General features: G+C 35.3%; 2 protein-coding genes across 4 annotated transcripts in view; both read right to left on the reverse strand.

Moving 5' to 3' along the window:
* The window catches only part of LOC109000589, a 26,846-nt gene extending 17,806 nt beyond the window's left edge, over positions 1–9,040 (reverse strand). The window contains exon 1 of the mRNA XM_035685295.1: positions 8,608–9,040. The gene's annotated coding sequence lies outside the window, so the exon portion shown is untranslated. The remainder of the gene's footprint in view (positions 1–8,607) is intronic.
* LOC109000590 lies at positions 5,126–10,827 on the reverse strand. Of its 3 annotated transcripts, XM_018977523.2 has the most exons (4): positions 10,749–10,827; positions 10,546–10,625; positions 7,639–7,677; positions 5,126–6,495 (listed from the first exon to the last, which is right to left on the reverse strand). In XM_018977523.2, exon 4 carries the CDS (start codon positions 6,482–6,484, stop codon positions 5,753–5,755), a length of 732 nt encoding a protein of 243 aa, XP_018833068.2. In that variant the 5' UTR covers positions 6,485–6,495; positions 7,639–7,677; positions 10,546–10,625; positions 10,749–10,827; the 3' UTR covers positions 5,126–5,752. The 3 variants fall into 3 exon arrangements, with proteins under 3 accessions (XP_018833068.2, XP_035541189.1, XP_018833069.2); XM_035685296.1 differs by lacking the exons at positions 10,546–10,625; positions 10,749–10,827 and adding an exon at positions 9,992–10,083 and having other exon boundaries at positions 5,241–6,495; XM_018977524.2 differs by lacking the exons at positions 10,546–10,625; positions 10,749–10,827 and adding an exon at positions 9,275–9,541 and having other exon boundaries at positions 5,241–6,495.
* Between the last annotated feature and the right edge of the window lie 7,117 nt (positions 10,828–17,944).

The raw sequence follows: 17,944 nt of genomic DNA on the forward strand, positions 1-17,944 counted from the left end.
TTCCAAAAAAATAATATTTCATTCTAAAAATTAGTATATCACACGAAATTAGTCTCGTTTGTTTTTACAATAACTCTCAACTCATCTCATCTCATCTCATTTAATCATTACAAATTTTTTAAATTTCTATATAAAATAGAATAAAAAATTCAAGTTTTTTAAATTTTAAAATAAAAATAATATTAAAAAATATATTCTAATAATATTTTATTTAACTTTTAACTTTAATCTCAATTCAACTTATTTCATCTCATTTCATTTTATCTCATCTATAAAAATAAACGAGGCCAAAAATAATTTTTAGGAAAGAAAATTAGTATAATTGACTTATAACATAGGAATTGTAAAGGCTTCGACTTCAGAATAAATAGAACAAATAATGATGCCAACATCCTTGCTGACCCATCCATTTGAATGCTTACAATCTTGCATCTACTGAAACTGAAGTTCAAAATTTATCCAAAAAAAGAGTATTCTATATAAAATTGTGGTCAAAAAGAAAAAAAAAAGGTGATTGTGAGATCTAGTACCAACATGGAAATAGGTAAAATAAAACGGTTTTATTGAATATTTTTGTTTGATCATAATATTGTTCTTTTGGAAGATGAAATTATAAATAAATAAATAAATCATAATATCGTTACCATTTTAGTTACGGAGTTGTTGAAGAAATATCCATATATACTTCTTGGTGGAAGGATCTTTTTGAAATTGGAAAGTAAGGAAGAAGAATGCATTTAGCGAAAGGCCCTCGAGGCTTGAAGTGGGACGTTGGCCCCCACACGGCTTTCAGTGTGCTTATGACTGATTTGGATTTTGAGATGAGATAAAATAAGATAAGATGATTTTAGATAAAAAAAAATAAAAATTAAAAAAAATATTGGTGTTTTGAGATTAGAAAAAGTTGAATTGTTTATTTTATTTTGTATGAGAATTTAAAAATGTTGTAATGATGAACAAGATGAAATACTTTTTGAATCCAAACGGGGGTTAAATGAAATTGTAATACATTAGATGTCACCATGAACACCCACTCTGTTTATAGTTTCATGTCACCGTGATCCATGTTTAGGGATGTTTTTGTTTAACCTCTCTCGTCTTTTATTTTTTTACTCTCATTTATGTCCATGATTTTGAAGAAATTATTATGAATAATGTATGATATGTGGCCACTGCGACAACACGGTGCAGGGAGAGAGAATGAGAGCACGAGAGAGATATGGGTGGAGGACTTACCGGCGTGGCGTGGAAACTAACGACGGGAAAGACATAGGTGGCGAGGGGCTGTGCAAAAAGTATCGGTCTATGTGATCATCTGGGGGAGAAGGAGGACCGAGGAGTAGAAAATAAGAGAGAAAAAAAGAAAAAAAAAAGTTGGACTTGATTCTTAACACAGGCTGGGTCATTATAGAGAATGTATGAACGGTAAAGAGAGATTTGAATAGTTAGTTGAGATAAAATTAGATGAGATGAAAATTAAATAAATTATTATTTTTTAATATTATTTTTATGAGAAAAGATAGTTGCAGTCGTAAGTATGCAAGTACTGTGCAGTCGCTTTGAAAAAAGTGAATAAATATGGGACACATATGAAAAGAAATTAATTTTTTAATAGTGAACCCTACTCCTTTTTAAAGCGACTGCATGACGTTTGCGCATTTCACAACTGTATGTAACATTACTTTATTTTTATTTTGTAATTTGAAAAATTGAATTGTTTCTTGTATTTTATGTAGAAATTTGAAAGAGTTGTAATGATTAGATGATATAAGATGGGTTGAGAGTCTTTTTGTAGGGGTGAGCTCTGATTCCGACGGAGTCAGAATGCCCACCTCTGACCTTCGGCTCCGATGTCAATATGTACTTCGACTTCGACTCCGATTAGACTCGGAGCTTGGAGTTGAAGTGGGCTTTAGGCCTAATAAACCTAATCAGATTGGGCATAGGTGCAAGACACATATGCCCACCCCTGTTTAAAGATATTTAAAAGAAAAGATAAAATAATGTAAAAAAGTAATTAAAAAATCTAAAATACTGTAAAAAATAAGTAAAAAAACTAAAATTTAAATACAATGACAGCATCACATACAATACAAAAATAGATAAGTTAATGTGTGCAAACGATAAATTTAAATTTAAAACTATAAATTCGCAATAAATTTAAATTCATAGCACCAAAATATAAATAATGTCATAGATTTAATTCAAATTGCCACAATCCCGCATTAGTCCTGACAGTCCATGCATTTGATTCAATGACTCAATAGTGATTTCCTATATGAAGTTTTACTGATCAAATGCACTATCTTTTCTTTAGTCATTTAACTATAGATTTCTAAATCAACAGTTAAGTGGTACATGACATAAAATAGGACACAATATGAACTCACATTCACCTCCAACTCTGACGAGTTTTGCATGATGGTACTGGGTTTCTCATCAATAAAAGGGTTAGGGGTTCTCCATCCAGCAGTGTGTCCATCTCGGTCATCCACAATTAGTATGGAGTTCACTACTAGGTCTACAATATCGTATAAATTATAAATTAAATAATGAAAACATGAACTTTAGGTAAATAATCATTTAAAGCCATAAAGTTATCCGATTCAAGCATATAGCTCTCGACATCAACGGTATCTACTCCAATGGGCGTTGAACTTAACCAGTTCTGTGTGCAAACGAGAGTCTCGACGATGGTTGGAGACAATGAACTCCGATAAGCATTCAAGACACAACCTATGGTACTAAACGTTAACTCAGAGGCAACCGTAGTGATAAGAATGACTAGCACATCCCTGGTTAGGTCGTGGTGGTCAATCAGCGTCAACATTCATCAACTCCTCCTATTCATTAAGCATATCAACATCTTTTAAATCTATTGAGACTCGACTACTTGCACAGGAGGTAGCTGCTCTAGATGGAGATCTATGGCCCGAAGTACCTGCCGATGATGCTAACAGCTTTGCATCATCCTTTTGTGGAAGTTCGTGGCAAGATGGTGTAGCATCCATAGTTTGCTCGGCCTTAGTATAAAATTATATGAAACAATTAATAAACAACCATCATTTAACATATTATAAAAATTATCTACATATTGAAAACACATTGAAAATGAAAAACATGTGTTTAGTCATGTTTGTGATTTTAAAAATAAATAAAACACAAACTTAATGTCCGCTCACGCCACACTCGAGCGAACAATCTGTGTAAAGTTCGCTAGAGCTACAATCAAACAGGCATCGAGCGAACGTTGTCTAGAACAAAAAATTCGATTTTCCCAAAACCTAAATTCCTCAATTCTTAAATTTATCAATCTAAAAACCAAAATCATTGAAATGCTAACAACAAATCATACACATTTCACAAATTTCAAACCACAATGTGACAATTAAATGATTTTGAAACCCTAAAATTCTACAAAAAAACTGAGTGATTGGGTGAGTGGCTTACAAATACAATCAACTAATGAACTTCGAAAAGTGGCTCGTGGTGGCCGCAGGCGACAACAGGCAGCTGGGGAGGTGAAGCACAGTGTAAAGAGGAGGGAGATAAAGGGAGTTACAGGTGTTATGTGAAAGTGAGGGGGGAAGAAGGGGGTTTTGCATTTTGGACCCCCTTTTTCACAAAATGACGTTGTTCCACTTCAAGCAGAACGATGTCGTTTAGTTACTTCAGTAGGGGGTCCTACATTTTGGACCCCATTATGAACGAGACGACGTCGTTCCTCTTGAACTGGAATGACGTCGTTTTGATTATGTGATTTAACAAAAAAAAAAAAAAAAAAAGGTCAGAGTTCAAAACCAACATGGGCTCCAGACTCCGACTCCAACTAGGGGAGTCTAACTCTCACTCTGATTTCTGAAAACTCCGACTATGTCCGAATCGAAGTCTAGACAGAATTCGGACAGAGTCGGAGTGGCGGAGTTTTTGTCCACCCCTAGCTTCTTGTATCCAAACCTCCAATTTTGTGCAGTGAAGTTGTTATACATTGAATGGTCGAAGTTCTAAGCTGAGAATTCATTGGTTTAATTGGCATAGACTATGGTTTAACATTTTAAGTTGAATGGGGTTTTAGGGACTTAGGCCTCGTATGGTTATACAAATTATTTCATTTAATCTTATCTTGTCTCATCTAATCATTACAAATTTTTTAAATTTTTACACAAAATATAATAAACAATTCATCTTTTTCAAATTCCAAAATAAAAATTATATTAAAAAATTATATTCTAACAACATTTTATTTAATTTTCAACTTTCATTTCATCTCATATGTGGAACCAAACGAGGCCTTAGAACATTATTATTGCTTAGGTAAAGTTAAAATCACATTCGCAATTGAAATCCTTTGTAAATTTTATGAACCCAGGCACCTATATATATATATAATAATTAATGGTGCAACTATTATGTAGCAACAAAATGAGAAAGAAATGAATATAAATTAGTCAATAGAGGGCGAAAACTAACCATACAAATATATTGAGTTACTATAGCAAGCAAGAAATTTGTCTTTTGCCACTTCCAATGTAGACCATTAGGAATTGTTAGCCAGCTTTTAGTTTGCATTACATTTGGTTAAGACAATGTAAATGCTCTTAGAAGTCTTCAATTTGTCTTTCTTGACTAAGCAAGAATAGAGATTTAGGGCTTGTTTGGTTTTTTGACTGCACTCAATTCAACTGACTTCGGTTCAGATTTAGACTTCTTTTACTATCTAAACATCCATTTTTCAAATCACTAAATTCATCTCAACTCAAAACCTCTTTACACGTAAGATCTATAATTTTTTTCACTTCCTATAAATACATCTAAATTCATCTTAATATTTAAACATATCTAAATTCATCTTAAGTGAATTCTACATAACTCATTTTATAATTTTAATTCACTATTATTCATAAAGAATTCAACTAATCTCGCATCCGAACCTAACCTAATTCATAATTAAAGTACTCTAACAGTGTAGTAGCCCGTCTTAGTTTAGAGAAGTTGATCTGCCAGTAGCATTAAAGACAAAATTTTTATTTGGTTGAGACGCAAAAAATAGTTGTTAAAAAAAAATTGTGGATGTTCGGTTGGCCACGTATCTCATTTACTGTATGTATGCGTTTGGCACGCAAGATAGAGTAAACATTACGTATCTCATTGATGGGTTGAAGTAATATCACTTCCTCTACATCTCCCCTCATCATCTTTTTCCCGCCAAACTCTAATTCCTCCAAACAAACCAAATTTTAACATTAAAAGTGTTGCTGTGGCTATATAACATGGAATATCTTTCTCCATTGACATCACCAAATTGTTGGGAAAGAGGCAAGAAAGTCCTGTAAACTAAAGGTGGATGAGCCTTACAGGGGCAACATGAGATTACATGCATGTGGGCATTCTTATTATTGACATGACACCCTTTCTGCTTGTGTTCATTTGTCCAGTAAATGTGTTCTCAGGTCGCCCCTGCAGGACTTTCCTCCACCGCATGACCGTCATCACGGTATGCAATCGGCTTGATGGTTGTGCACTGCCGATGATCATAGCTTAATAGCCCGGTCAGCAAGGTATCAAAACAATTTCCATGTTGATTACATTATTACATTTAGCTAATTTCAGAACACAAAACTGCTTATAGGCACATTCATTACTACTGCAACTCAGATTGTCTGTCCATACTTTCTGTTTTTTTTTTTTTAATAAGCAAGCAAAATAAGATTGTCTGTCCATACTTGACTGCTAGGACTACCAAAAATGTGATTTAAAGAAAAATTCTTGCCTCTCTCGACTGCAGATACTCCTCTACGATCATTGCCCTGTCCACTAACGCATTAAAATTCCTTAACTCCGGTGCGATTAATCTATCAAGAATTTGTGGATGCAGTCCTCTCTCAAATTTCTGAGCCTTCCGTGACTCGTCTGGGATCAGATAGGGGGCAAAGTGTGAAAGTTCAATGAACTTTAATGCATATTGATGAACTGACATATCGCCTTGTCTCAAATCAGCAAACTCTCGGGCCTTGGCCTCTCTAAAGACCTCAGGGAAGAATTGGTCCCTGAATACCTGCTTAAATCGTGTCCAGGTAATTGGGGTTTCTTCACCAAGCTCTTGCTTTATCAGCTTTCTGGTGGAGACCCACCACACATCAGCCACATCGGCCAGATTGTACATGGCAAATTCAACCATCTGCTCCTCGGTGCAGTCGATGGCCCAAAAAATCTTCTCCAACCTGCTTATCCAGTTATCGGACTCCATAACATCAGCTTTGCCGTTGAACATAGGGGGATGCAGGCGGCAGAACTGATCAAACTTACTTCCCGAATGTGCTTGTCCAGCATACACAGATGGTCCGTTGGTAAAATCCTTGAGTAGCCGTGTGGCCGCATGTACAAGGGCTTCAGGATCCCTCAGAGCCCTCCTATTATCCTCATTGCACACATCAAGGGATTCATCTTGGTGTGCGATTGGGCGCTTCCTGATGGTAGGTGCCATTTTTGAAATGCCTACATTGAGTAGTTTTAGCAATTGGGAGATAAAGAAACAATAAATAACAACAATCAATTCTAACTTGACTCGTTGCAAGCCAAGTTTCTTTTTCTTTCTTAAGTTTAGAAATCTACAGAATCTCTTAAGCCTGGACTTTGATACCAAAATTGTAAGGTCCCTTCCCCTAGGATTAGGACTGTCACTAACATAACATCACATACGAGACAGGTATAAAATATTCCATAAATGTTTAAAAAAGGCTAAAATTTTCATAAATAAAAGTCATAAGGAAGCACTTGATAAAAAACCATAGTCTTGTGCTTTCCAAAAAGTTCCATATTTAACGAGAAAATACATAAATAAATTATTAAGAGTTTCATAAAACTAAGTCTGGTCTTGCCATAGTCGCTATAAGATACTCCTAACCTGTGGACTCAACATCAAATACTTCCACAGCTAGACAATCAAAACATAAAAACAAAAGTGAGTTGAATGCTTAGTAAGCAGCATATCAAACAGTAAACATTAATACAACTTTATTTATTTATTTTTTGATAAGTAACATTACCACAACTTAATTAAGTTTTTGCTTTTGAAAAATATCTATAAATCTAAACATCTACATCACATTACAAGCAAAATGTCATCGCACACGATTACGCACTATGTGCAAGGGTTGGCATCTTGACGATCAGGATTCCACTCAAGGAATTGGGTGAAATCCCATAATAAAGGAGATGATTAACATCACCGGGTACACATATAATGAGCCATTCTTGGCATTGTCATCCGCCCCATTTTCTGTTATTCGTCATCACAGGACATACAATCATTCAATCACTTTTATTTCTTTCCTTTTACCTTTTCTTGTCTTTCTTTTATGCATTCAGAATCACTACTAAATATATATAGATCATCGCATAGAAGAAGCATTCATAAAATTTCATTAGCATTCGCATGTTTTTATAATAGAGACTGCATCAAAAGAACTATAAATAGATATGCTTTACCATCTAGTAATTAAACACAACATTTGATTAAAAAAAACATCACATTTATACTAAAGAAATAAAGACACGTTCATGAGTCCATTATACAAAATAAATAAAGACATTTTATATACGCATCGAACAAACAATGTTTTGATTGCAATTACTTACCTCTTAGCTTCAAGCACAAATGAGTGAGTCAACAATCACCTATAAACACACACATTAACATGTCAATCCCTAATCAAATTATTTTATTTAGCTAAGGAATGAACTTTCAATCAATGGTTTGATTTGATGATATTTCCAGCAAGCTATAGTGGGTTTTAAGTTCTAAAATTCTCTCTTTTGGTGTTAGTTGTTGTGCTCTCCATTTGGTTCTAAAATTCTCTCTTTATTTAGTTGTAATTTAAGGGCAGCAACTAGACGTGGATATCTGATTTTCGAGCAATGAATTGAACAATGCTATGTGTTGTCTGTGAGATTATCATTTGGGCATGTTTCCAAACCTTAAGCCATATATAAACAGAGACAAAAATTCAAAATTCAGGGCTCCTTGGTATTGCTGCCAGCAATCCCTTCTGAATGAATTTGGTAAATAATCTATAGCTTAGCATCTAAGTTTGGAGTATCATGAATCTTGATGGATTTTTTGCATAAAACTCGTATGAAGGAACAAGTGTTTCTGGCATTAAGTTCAATGTTTTCAAGAACGGTCCTTACCCCCTTATGTGAGTTGAGTTTATCTCCTCTATCAAACGAATGCAAAAAATAGCAACACAAAATCATTCCTCTCCTAATTTTTCTGTTCAACTAAATAAAGTAAAGAACTCCATGATTTACTTACCAAAAAAATCAAACGAAAGAGAAAACTCATCGTCTGTACGACTACAAACTCACTCCAAACTACCTAATTGATATATTGCAACCCAAAACTACCAAAATATTGCAATGTGCACCCTATGTTAAAATGACCATGAAGATTGCTTGAAATCACCCATTTCTCATTCATCTTAATGGTCATTATTCCCATACTGATAGTTGGAGGATGCAAACTTTATTTTCTTCTTTACTTAGAATCCTAAGTTTCAAAAGAGAGTCGCGCTTCAGGCCGGACGGGTGTGAAACCCATTTTCACACCTACTAATAGAATAATGACACGTAGACATTCTATAGAAATTCTCGTTACAGTCGCATGTACCCAAAACATCTCCCCCTCCTTCTTTCTCCCTTCTCCCTCCCCCAACTGAGAAATCAACAGCGGAATTTCATTTACAAAATGGAGTAATCTCCGGACAGGTTCCTTAGGGAGAGTCACTCTCAAGAGGTCCATCCCCATCCCCCCATCCGAGTTGGATTAATTCCTTGTTTTCCCCTGATCTCAAAATCTACCAAGATGCTGCATCTGGTTTTGGGTTGCATAACCAAACTGAGGCACACAGCTGCTCAAGTTTGATAGTGAGTTTCATCACTATCAGTGTAATGCATGGGTATGTATGAAAATGATAGAAACATGTATAAATTTTATTTTATAAAGATACCCTTTTCAAAAATTTTTGAAAAATATAATGTCAATCTCTATAAATTGGCTACAGTATCAAGAAATTCAAAAAATGGGTATTTGGGTTGGCTGGGAATGGGGAAAAGCAGCACATGCACATGGGCAGCATTCATTTTGATGAGGCAGGCAAGCAATTACTGCGCAAAACACATGAACCATGTTGGTGATTTAAACCCTTCATTTAAAGTTTTCCAAGACCATCAGTGACTGCAGTGGGATCCGATCAAGCACTGTTCGAAGAATTACTGCTCAGAACTTGTTTTCTTTTCATTTCTGGTGGGAGAGAGAGCTTCGGCGTGAGGGAGCTTCAAACAGAAGACGATTTTGCAGGGGCTACCTTCCGTCGGCGTTGAGCGCAGATGGGGAAGAGAGAGGGAGCTTTGGCTTCGTGCTTTTTTTTGGGGGGGCTTTAGGTTTCGTGTGTCTTGCAGATGGGGGAGGGAGGGGGAGAAAGAAGAAGAAGGAGACATTTTGGGGTGTATGCGGGTGTAATGAGAATTTCTATAGAATGCCCTATATGTCATTGTTTTATTGGTTGGATGTGAAAATGGGTTTCAAACCCATCCGGCCTCAAGCTTTTTCCTTCAAAATAATTGTCGAATTAGTAAGTGCTAAGTTGAATAACAAATTGTGTTATTCTCATGTCGAGCAAATCTAGGAAGATGGGCTTTCATAGGTTACTTGCTGTATAGGCAAATGAATTTGAACTCTGGGTTGACAATGGGGGGTCTTTTACTTGTCAACAGATGCCTCGCGTTAGGTTGCTGGGGTGGGAGAACATTGAGTGGCTGACGATCACGATGGTTAGAGGAGCTCTATTGTCTTTCCCGAGGGACACAAAATGGAAGGATGGCGATGCTCTATTATCAGTTTGACCTAGAATTAGGAAATGTTATCTGAAGAGCATTGAGTAATTAAAATGGAAGGATGGAGATGCTTGTGGTTTGGGGTACCGAAGCTCACCTTTCACTGAAAAGAAGGTGCAGCAAGGTTAAGAAGTTGCTAATAACATCGGCTGGCTACTACCCCTGAGTCCCTGACCTTCAGCGTCCCATTTTCGGCAAATACATTGATTTATTCATTGCGCACATTCAACTACGACTCATATTTCACTTATTTTAAATTTTTCATTATTAATTATGCTTATTGCGTCATATTTTAAGGTGCATTTTATATATAAACTACTTAAAATGTATCATATAAACGATTGTGAAAGGAATGAAGTCGGGTTCAGAAGCGTAGTTGAATGTTATGATCCCGATGATTAAAGGTTTAACAAAATTAGTATGAAAAATTCTATTTATCAAATAAAAATAATAATGAGTGATGTGTTTAAATATGTGTATTTAAATAAATAAAAAATAACAAATAACGTATTGGTGTTTGGGTTTGGTGTTTGGGTAATAAGTAGCATTTCTCAATTAGTATTCAACAGTTCTAAGAGTTATGGATTAATGGTTAAGTTTTAACAGAGTGATTAATCATTAAACAAAACATAATACAAAAAAGGAGCATACCTTTGTGTTCCCGAGCAATCGCGATCATGTACGTTTAACAGTTATCGGGTAAATCAGAACCCTCTTTCAAAACATTCCACCTAAATTTAACCAAACACGTAAAAAACGTAAAGAAGAAAAGAAAGAAGCGAGTTCACAATGAAAGAGAAGGCGTTTTGAAGTGAAGAAATTAGTGTTTGATTGTGCCTGTGCTTTTTGCTTACATGCCGAGTCGGAGAAGGAGAGTGATGCAGCGAAGGGAGCAGTTGTGGCATGCCCTAAGGATTCGCTTTACAAAAAGTGACCGACTTCAAAGAAAGTTGTAATTATCTCGATCTGTTTCTCGTAATTTTTTAATTTTTATAATAATTTATTTATAAATAAATATTTATATTTTATATTCACTCGAACATAATTAAAAAATCGTAAGAATTAACCCTCAAAATCTGTAGTTTTTATTTTATTTTATATCTAACTCTATTTCCCTTCTTCTTTTTTATTATATCTATTTTTTTTTAACATTATGTCAATACGTAGTAATTAGTATGTACTCATTGTCTTTTCAATTTAGAAATAATTAAAATATTTGATATAAAATAAAAACAATATGAACCATTATTATTGTTCAATATATCGGTTTGATTATCTAAATTTAAATAAAAATATATTTTGATACTTGAACTAATGTATGCCTCTTAGATATATGAGCCTTAACTGCTTCCTAACCAAATAAAGGGTTATGTCTTTTGTTTATTAGAAAGATTTTTAATGTATTCTTTAATATTTGAGAAGTTGTGACTTCTCAAAAATATTCCTTCATTTAAGTTGTGATTTTTCACAAGTACCATTTCATTTATGTGATGTGACTTTTTACATGTACCATTTCATTTAAATAAGTTGTGACTTTTCAGAAATATATTTTTACATGTACCCTTTCATTTAAATAAGTTATGACTTTTCACAAGTGCCTTTTCATTCTCTATAAATAGAGAACCCCACCCATAAATTCATTAACTCTAAATTCTCTACAAAAATTAGAGAAATACTTCATCTTCTTTTTGTCTTTCTTTCTTTGGACTTTGACTATTTTATATCGGGTTCGAGAATCTCCTTTTGTGTTCTCCGACAAAGAGATTAACAGGAATCGATATTGTTGTATCTTAAGAGTAGATTGTCAAGAAGCCTAGTGCATATTTAAATTTGGAGGTGGCGAAATCTACTCTAAGAAAAGTAGGGGTGCTACCCGCCCCATACGGGGCGGGGTAGCCCCCACCCCGCCCCCCGCCCCCGCATGGGCGGGGGGTGAATAGACTCATCCGCCCCCCGCCCCCGGAGTGCGGGGGCGGGGGACCCCGTCCGGTTGACGGGGTGCGGGTGGAGGGGGTCCTCCGTCCGCACCCCCGCAGCAGTACTGGGCCTAAGGCCCAGAAGCGGTTTCTGGGCCTTTTTTGGGCCTAGAAGCGGTTTCTGGGCCTTTTTTGGCCCAGAAAATGCTGTAATGGGCCGAAAATGGCCCAGAAACAGCTTCTGGGCCATTTTCGGCCCATAAAAATATATTTTACATTTTTAAAAAAAGAAGAGTTAAAAAAAAAAAAACACAATTTTATATAATTAAGACTAATGAAATACTACTATAGAGTATAGACTACAAGTTTACTACCTAATAAACTAATAAATAATAATAATAACTAAGCTATTACAAAAATAAAAAGAAAAGTCTAACTGTCTAAACAATTACAAATAAAAGTGTCCAAGGGACATTGTATCAACATTATAAAATTACAAATAAAATATATAATACATATATCTGATAGACTAATTTAAAATTCAAAAATCTACGAAATTAATAATCAAAAAAAAGATGCGAGCGGTTTGGGTTTTTGACTGTGACATTTGGGGCGGCCGGATGGGTAGTCTTGAGGCTTGAGGCTTGAGCACATGTTCATATAGCAGTGGAGGTAGACATCGTCTGAGCCGTTTCATGTGTTGCTACAACAATCAATACTAAAATTAATACTGATGAAATTGAAATGAATATAAATAAATACTGATGAAATTGAAATGAATATAAATAAATCAAAATAATAAAATAAAAACAATAATTACCAGATGGTCCAGATCCAGACTGATCACCACCCTCTTCGTCAGTCTCTTTAAAATCTAACACATCCGGAACATAAATATCATTTCCCATCGTCCAACTCTGTGTGCATATCAATGCCTCCACAGTTGTAGGAGACAATGAACTACGAAAAGGATCTAATATGCGCCCTCCGGTACTAAAGGCAGACTTTGAGGCAACGGTGCTAATAGGGATGGCCAATATACAACGGGCAATCTCAGAAAGAATGAGATATTTCTTTGATGCTACCTTCCACCATCCTAAAATGTCAAAATCATCATCATCTTGAATAAGATCCGTTGACAAATAACTGTCTAACTCTAAAACCACCTCCGTAGATTGATGGACTAGTGTGAGATTATGTGCGAGGGTTTTCGTCCATGCCAATCTACGCTTCTTTGTTGCCCCGGTGTCTGGAGGAGGTGTTGGGATATGTGTAGGTGTAGTAGATGTAGTACCACCTTTAATTACATTAAACTCATCATAAAATCTATGAAGGGTATCGCGGGCCATCTCACCAATAAGATCAGTCCAAGCCTGATCATACGCAAGTCCCAAACCATATAACATGCCAGAAATTTTTAGACGGGGATCAAGAATAGTAGCCACATATAACAAAATATTGAGTCTAGTCAAATCTCCCCAATACTTGTCAAATTTGGCCCTCATGGTCAATGCCATCCCCCTCATCCTTAGATTGGAACCCCTACACATGTCGTCTAATTCTTCTTTCACCCTACATATTTGTTGACAAAATTCATAGCATGTAGGGTGCAAAGAAGCAGATAACTTCAACGTGACTTCATAAAACAGCCCAAGAAAATCAACAAATGTAGTAACTACCTCCCAATCATCATCATTAGGCAATCCTAAACTCCCGTGCTCATCAAAGTATTTGACATATTGAATGTCTTCATCACCCAATAATTGAAAGGCTTTTTTATATTCTTGGGCCGCCTCCAACATCAAGAAGGTTGAGTTCCATCTGGTGGGAACATCAGTACAAAGACCCATCTTTGATGTTATGCCTACACTCTTCGCAGCAATTTTGAATTTCTCCAATCTAGAAGGAGAAGACCTCACAAATTTCACAGTCAATCTAACTCGTGCAACCGAGTTATCAACATCTTTTAACCCCTCAGTCACAATTAGATTCAAGATATGTGCAGAACATCTAACATGCAAATATTCACCACCCAAGAATGTCTTATTTGCCTCTTTAAGATAAGTCTTCAGATATCCCAAGGCGACATCATTAAACGAGGCATTGTCAACCGAAACTGTCAAAACCCTACTCAACCCCCACTCCTTGATTGAGGCCTCTAAGGCCTTCCCAATTGTCTCACCCTTGTGATCAGTTATTTGACAAAACTTGATAATCTTTTTATGGAGAATCCAGTCAGAATCAATGAAATGGACAGTCAAAGACATATAATTAAAATTTTGGACTGAAGTCCAAGTATCGGTAGTGAGACAAACTACCAAACCCGCCAATTGGCCCCTCAAAACATCTTTATCTTTCCAGTACATCTTTTTAATATCCTTTGCCACAGTGTGGCGAGAAGGAAGCATAAATCTAGGTTCCAATTCTTGGACAAATTCTTGGAACCCTCTCCCATCCACAAACTGAAAAGGGAGCTCGTCTATGACAACCATACGAGCTAACTTCCTTCTACACTCATCAACATTATACTTTGTGAACCCCTTCAATGTTGAACCCCCACTACTCCCATCCGCCATTTTTTTTAGTCCAATTTCTAGTCTTGATTGACCCTTCTCCACTAAGGATCTTAATATTGGACTCTTCTTGCATTGTTCCTCTAAATGAGCCTTTAACTGGGATGTACCATGTTTCCTATAGTGACATCCATATATTTTCCCACAATAATTACATTTAGCTTGTGGGTTATTGGGGTCACCACCCTCTAGTTTGGTAAAATGAGACCAAACTACGGAAACAGGTTTCTTATTTTGTGTGGGCTTAGGGGCGGGGCAAGGTGTATTCCCACTCCCAGGGGTTGGAGTAGGGTTAGGTTGTGGGTCAGGGGTACTGGTAGGGGCAGGGGTACTGGTAGGGGTGGGAGAGCTATCAGTGAACTCTCTTTGAGAAGACATTCCTGATTCCACAACACAACAAAAAATAAAAAAATCAATCAACATACGACATAATTCCAAACATGCACTTATCAATCACGTACGACATAATTCCAAACATAAACCCCTAAATTGAGTTAGGGGTTTCAATTGAGTTAGGGGTTTCAATTGAAACCCCAAACTGATTTGGGGTTTCGGATTGAAACCCCCTCAATTTAGGGGTTCAATCCGAAACCCTAAATTGAGTTAGGGGTTTCGATTGAAACCCCTAAATTTGAAGCACAAATTTCGGATTGGAACCCTAAATTGATTTAGAGTTCCAATCTACAAACAAAAACAAACACACAAGTACAAAGAAACAGACGAATCAAACACACAAACAAAATTCTCCACAGCACACAAATTCACAAATTTCCCATCCTCCATCTCCGATTCAACCCAACCTTCCTCCAATCTCCAATCCAAAACAAAAAAAAAAAAAAGAATGGGTTTCGGATTTCTTACCTTTGAGTGGCGACGAAATCCCAGTGAGAGACGGAGACAGAGAAGTGGCAGCGGTGGTGCTGCTCGTGCGAGACGGAGATTCGACTGAGAGAGAGAGAGGCTTGTGGATGCGAGTGCGAGACTGAGTCAGAGAGAGTGAGTGTGAGTGATCGGCGAGAGACTCAGAGACAGAGAGTGAGAACGGAGAGTGAGAGAGGAGAGAGTTCGAGAAGGAGAACTGGAGAATGCAGAAATGAGAAATGGGAAGCAGACGCGGGGAAGGGGGGGGGAGTTTCACTTCTAGTGAAACGGCGCCGTTTCACTATTAGTTGAGGGGCGGCACTTAGCAGACGGACCTAAGTGAAACGGCACCGTTTTGTCTATAACAAAACGGCGCCGTTTCACTCTACTTATTTATTTATTTTTTATATATATATAGTTTTAATTATATTTTATATATATATATATATATATATATATATATAACTCAAGCAGGGCGGGGGAAAAGCGGGGCGGGGCCTCGCCCCATCTGCCCCCCGCCTCCGCATCTTCCATGGGGTGCGGGCGGGGCCCCCCGCACCCCGCTTTAGCGGGCCGGATCCCCCGCCCCGCATGTGCGGGGGCGGGGCGAACGGGGCGGGTCAGCGGGGAACGGGCCCCGCTGCCCACTCCTAAAGAAAAGTGACTATCACAACGTGCCTCAACACCAGGTTCTCTCTTTCAAATTTATTCTTGTTATTTTACATATTCTCTAGTTTACAAAACATTTCAAAATATATTCTCAAAACTCTCTTCTCTCTTAATTATTCGTAGTAATTAGGCTATTCAAAAATTAACCATAAAAATGTTTTTGATACGAATAATTTATATTGAAAGATTATTTATTTTGAATGTAATAATTGTAATTTGTCATTTTTAGAATTCTTATGGTTAATTTTTTCCGTTTTAACAGTCAAAGTGGGTGTGTTGCAATTTTTTGATAGTTTGATGCATATGATTGCAAAAATTAATTACTCGAGGTGATTACAAATTGAGTGATAATTTGAAGGAATTCTTTTACATATCAATACTCTTTTTTTTTTATCTTAATATTTAATATATAAAATTTTGAAAAATTTTATTCTCAAATCAGTGTATAGATTGTAAAATATATATTTTAAAGTGTTTATATGACATAATTTGATTTGAAACATATATTTTAACATTTGAATCTTATAAATCAAAATTTTATTATTTAATTAATGTGAATGATGTTCTCTACATACCGATTTAAAAATAGAATAACTCAAAATTTTTAGATAGCCACTCTCTATTAGCTATGGTCTCTTTGATAATTTTACTCCAAATGAATCAAATACAAATTATGGGTTCATGTTTATAAGGAATCATACGATAATTTTGGGAAGTTGAAGCAAGACAAAGAAAACAGGCATCGTTTGTTTACATAGATAAAATAAAAGTTGAGAATTAAATAAAATATTATTTATTTTTTAATATAATTTTTATTTAAAATTTAAAAAAACTAAATTATTTTTTATTTTTTATATAAAAATTTGATAAAATTATAATAACTAAATAAGATAATTTATAAAAACAAACGAGGCGAGAAAGTCTTCATTTAATAAGAACCAAGAAAGTGTTTGGACAGCACACGAAAGGAATTGCCCTTTTGAATATAAGGGATAAGAACATACTGTTAGCAATGACATGGTGATGGGAACCTATAACAGAAGACTTCTGTAAGTGTCTTGAGAAAAATAATCCACAATAAATTTCTAGAAAAACCAATACCAATTTTGAAAAAGTATTTTTTTTTTCGAAAATAGAACTATACAGTGTGAATGTATTGAAAAAGGAAAATGATTTAATTACAATTTTTTTTCACAATTTTTTTAAAAAATTTGTATAAAATGAAGAATAATTTCGTAAAATTGAAATTTATTTAATGAAATGGGTTGCTATATATTTCTGTCTTGAATTGTGAGGCTCCAAATTCCTCCTAAACTTATGGTCATGACTCATGGGTTTGAAATAGATGAAGCTAAAATTTTGGTTTTGTCCACAAACTTTGTTTTCCTTAGGTTGAATTTTGTTGCCAAGATTGCGCCTCGTTTGTTTTGGAAAAACATCTCATCTCATCTCATCTAATTATTATAACTTTTTCAACTTTCAATACAAAATAAAATAAATAATTCAATTTTTTCAAATTCTAAAATAAAAATAATATTAAAAAATATATTCTAACAATATTTTATTCAACTTTTTAACTTTAATCTCATCTCATCTCATCTCATCTCATCTCCGAAAACAAATGAGGCCAATTGATCAATGGGGGCAGGAGCCTTGTCTCTGTCAAATATCAATCTTCTGGGTAATGTTAAATTTAGGACCTATGTGGCAGTCACAACTAACACCACTTGTCTTGTTTATTTTTACAGATACAATGAGATGAATTGAGATAAAAGTTTAAAATTAAATAAAATATTAATAGAATATATTTTTTTAATATTATTATTATTTTGAGATTTAAAAAAATTAAATTATTTATTTTATTTTATGTAAAAATTTAAAAAATTTATAATAATTAGATGAGATGAGATGTGTTGTGAAAATAAATAAAGCACAAACGAGTGCCTTATAAAGACTGTGGGACTATTCAAGAGCATAATTGTTTTAGAATAATGATAGATATAGCATGGGATGTATAAGCTTTGAGTATTT

Source organism: Juglans regia, chromosome 14, assembly GCF_001411555.2.
Source record: "Juglans regia cultivar Chandler chromosome 14, Walnut 2.0, whole genome shotgun sequence".
NCBI classification, from domain to species: Eukaryota; Viridiplantae; Streptophyta; class Magnoliopsida; order Fagales; family Juglandaceae; genus Juglans; species Juglans regia.

Coding starts and splice junctions, on each gene's coding strand:
- LOC109000590 (XM_018977523.2), bottom strand. CDS start 6,484: ATGGCACCTACCATCAGGAAGCGCCCAATCGCACACCAAGATGAATCC.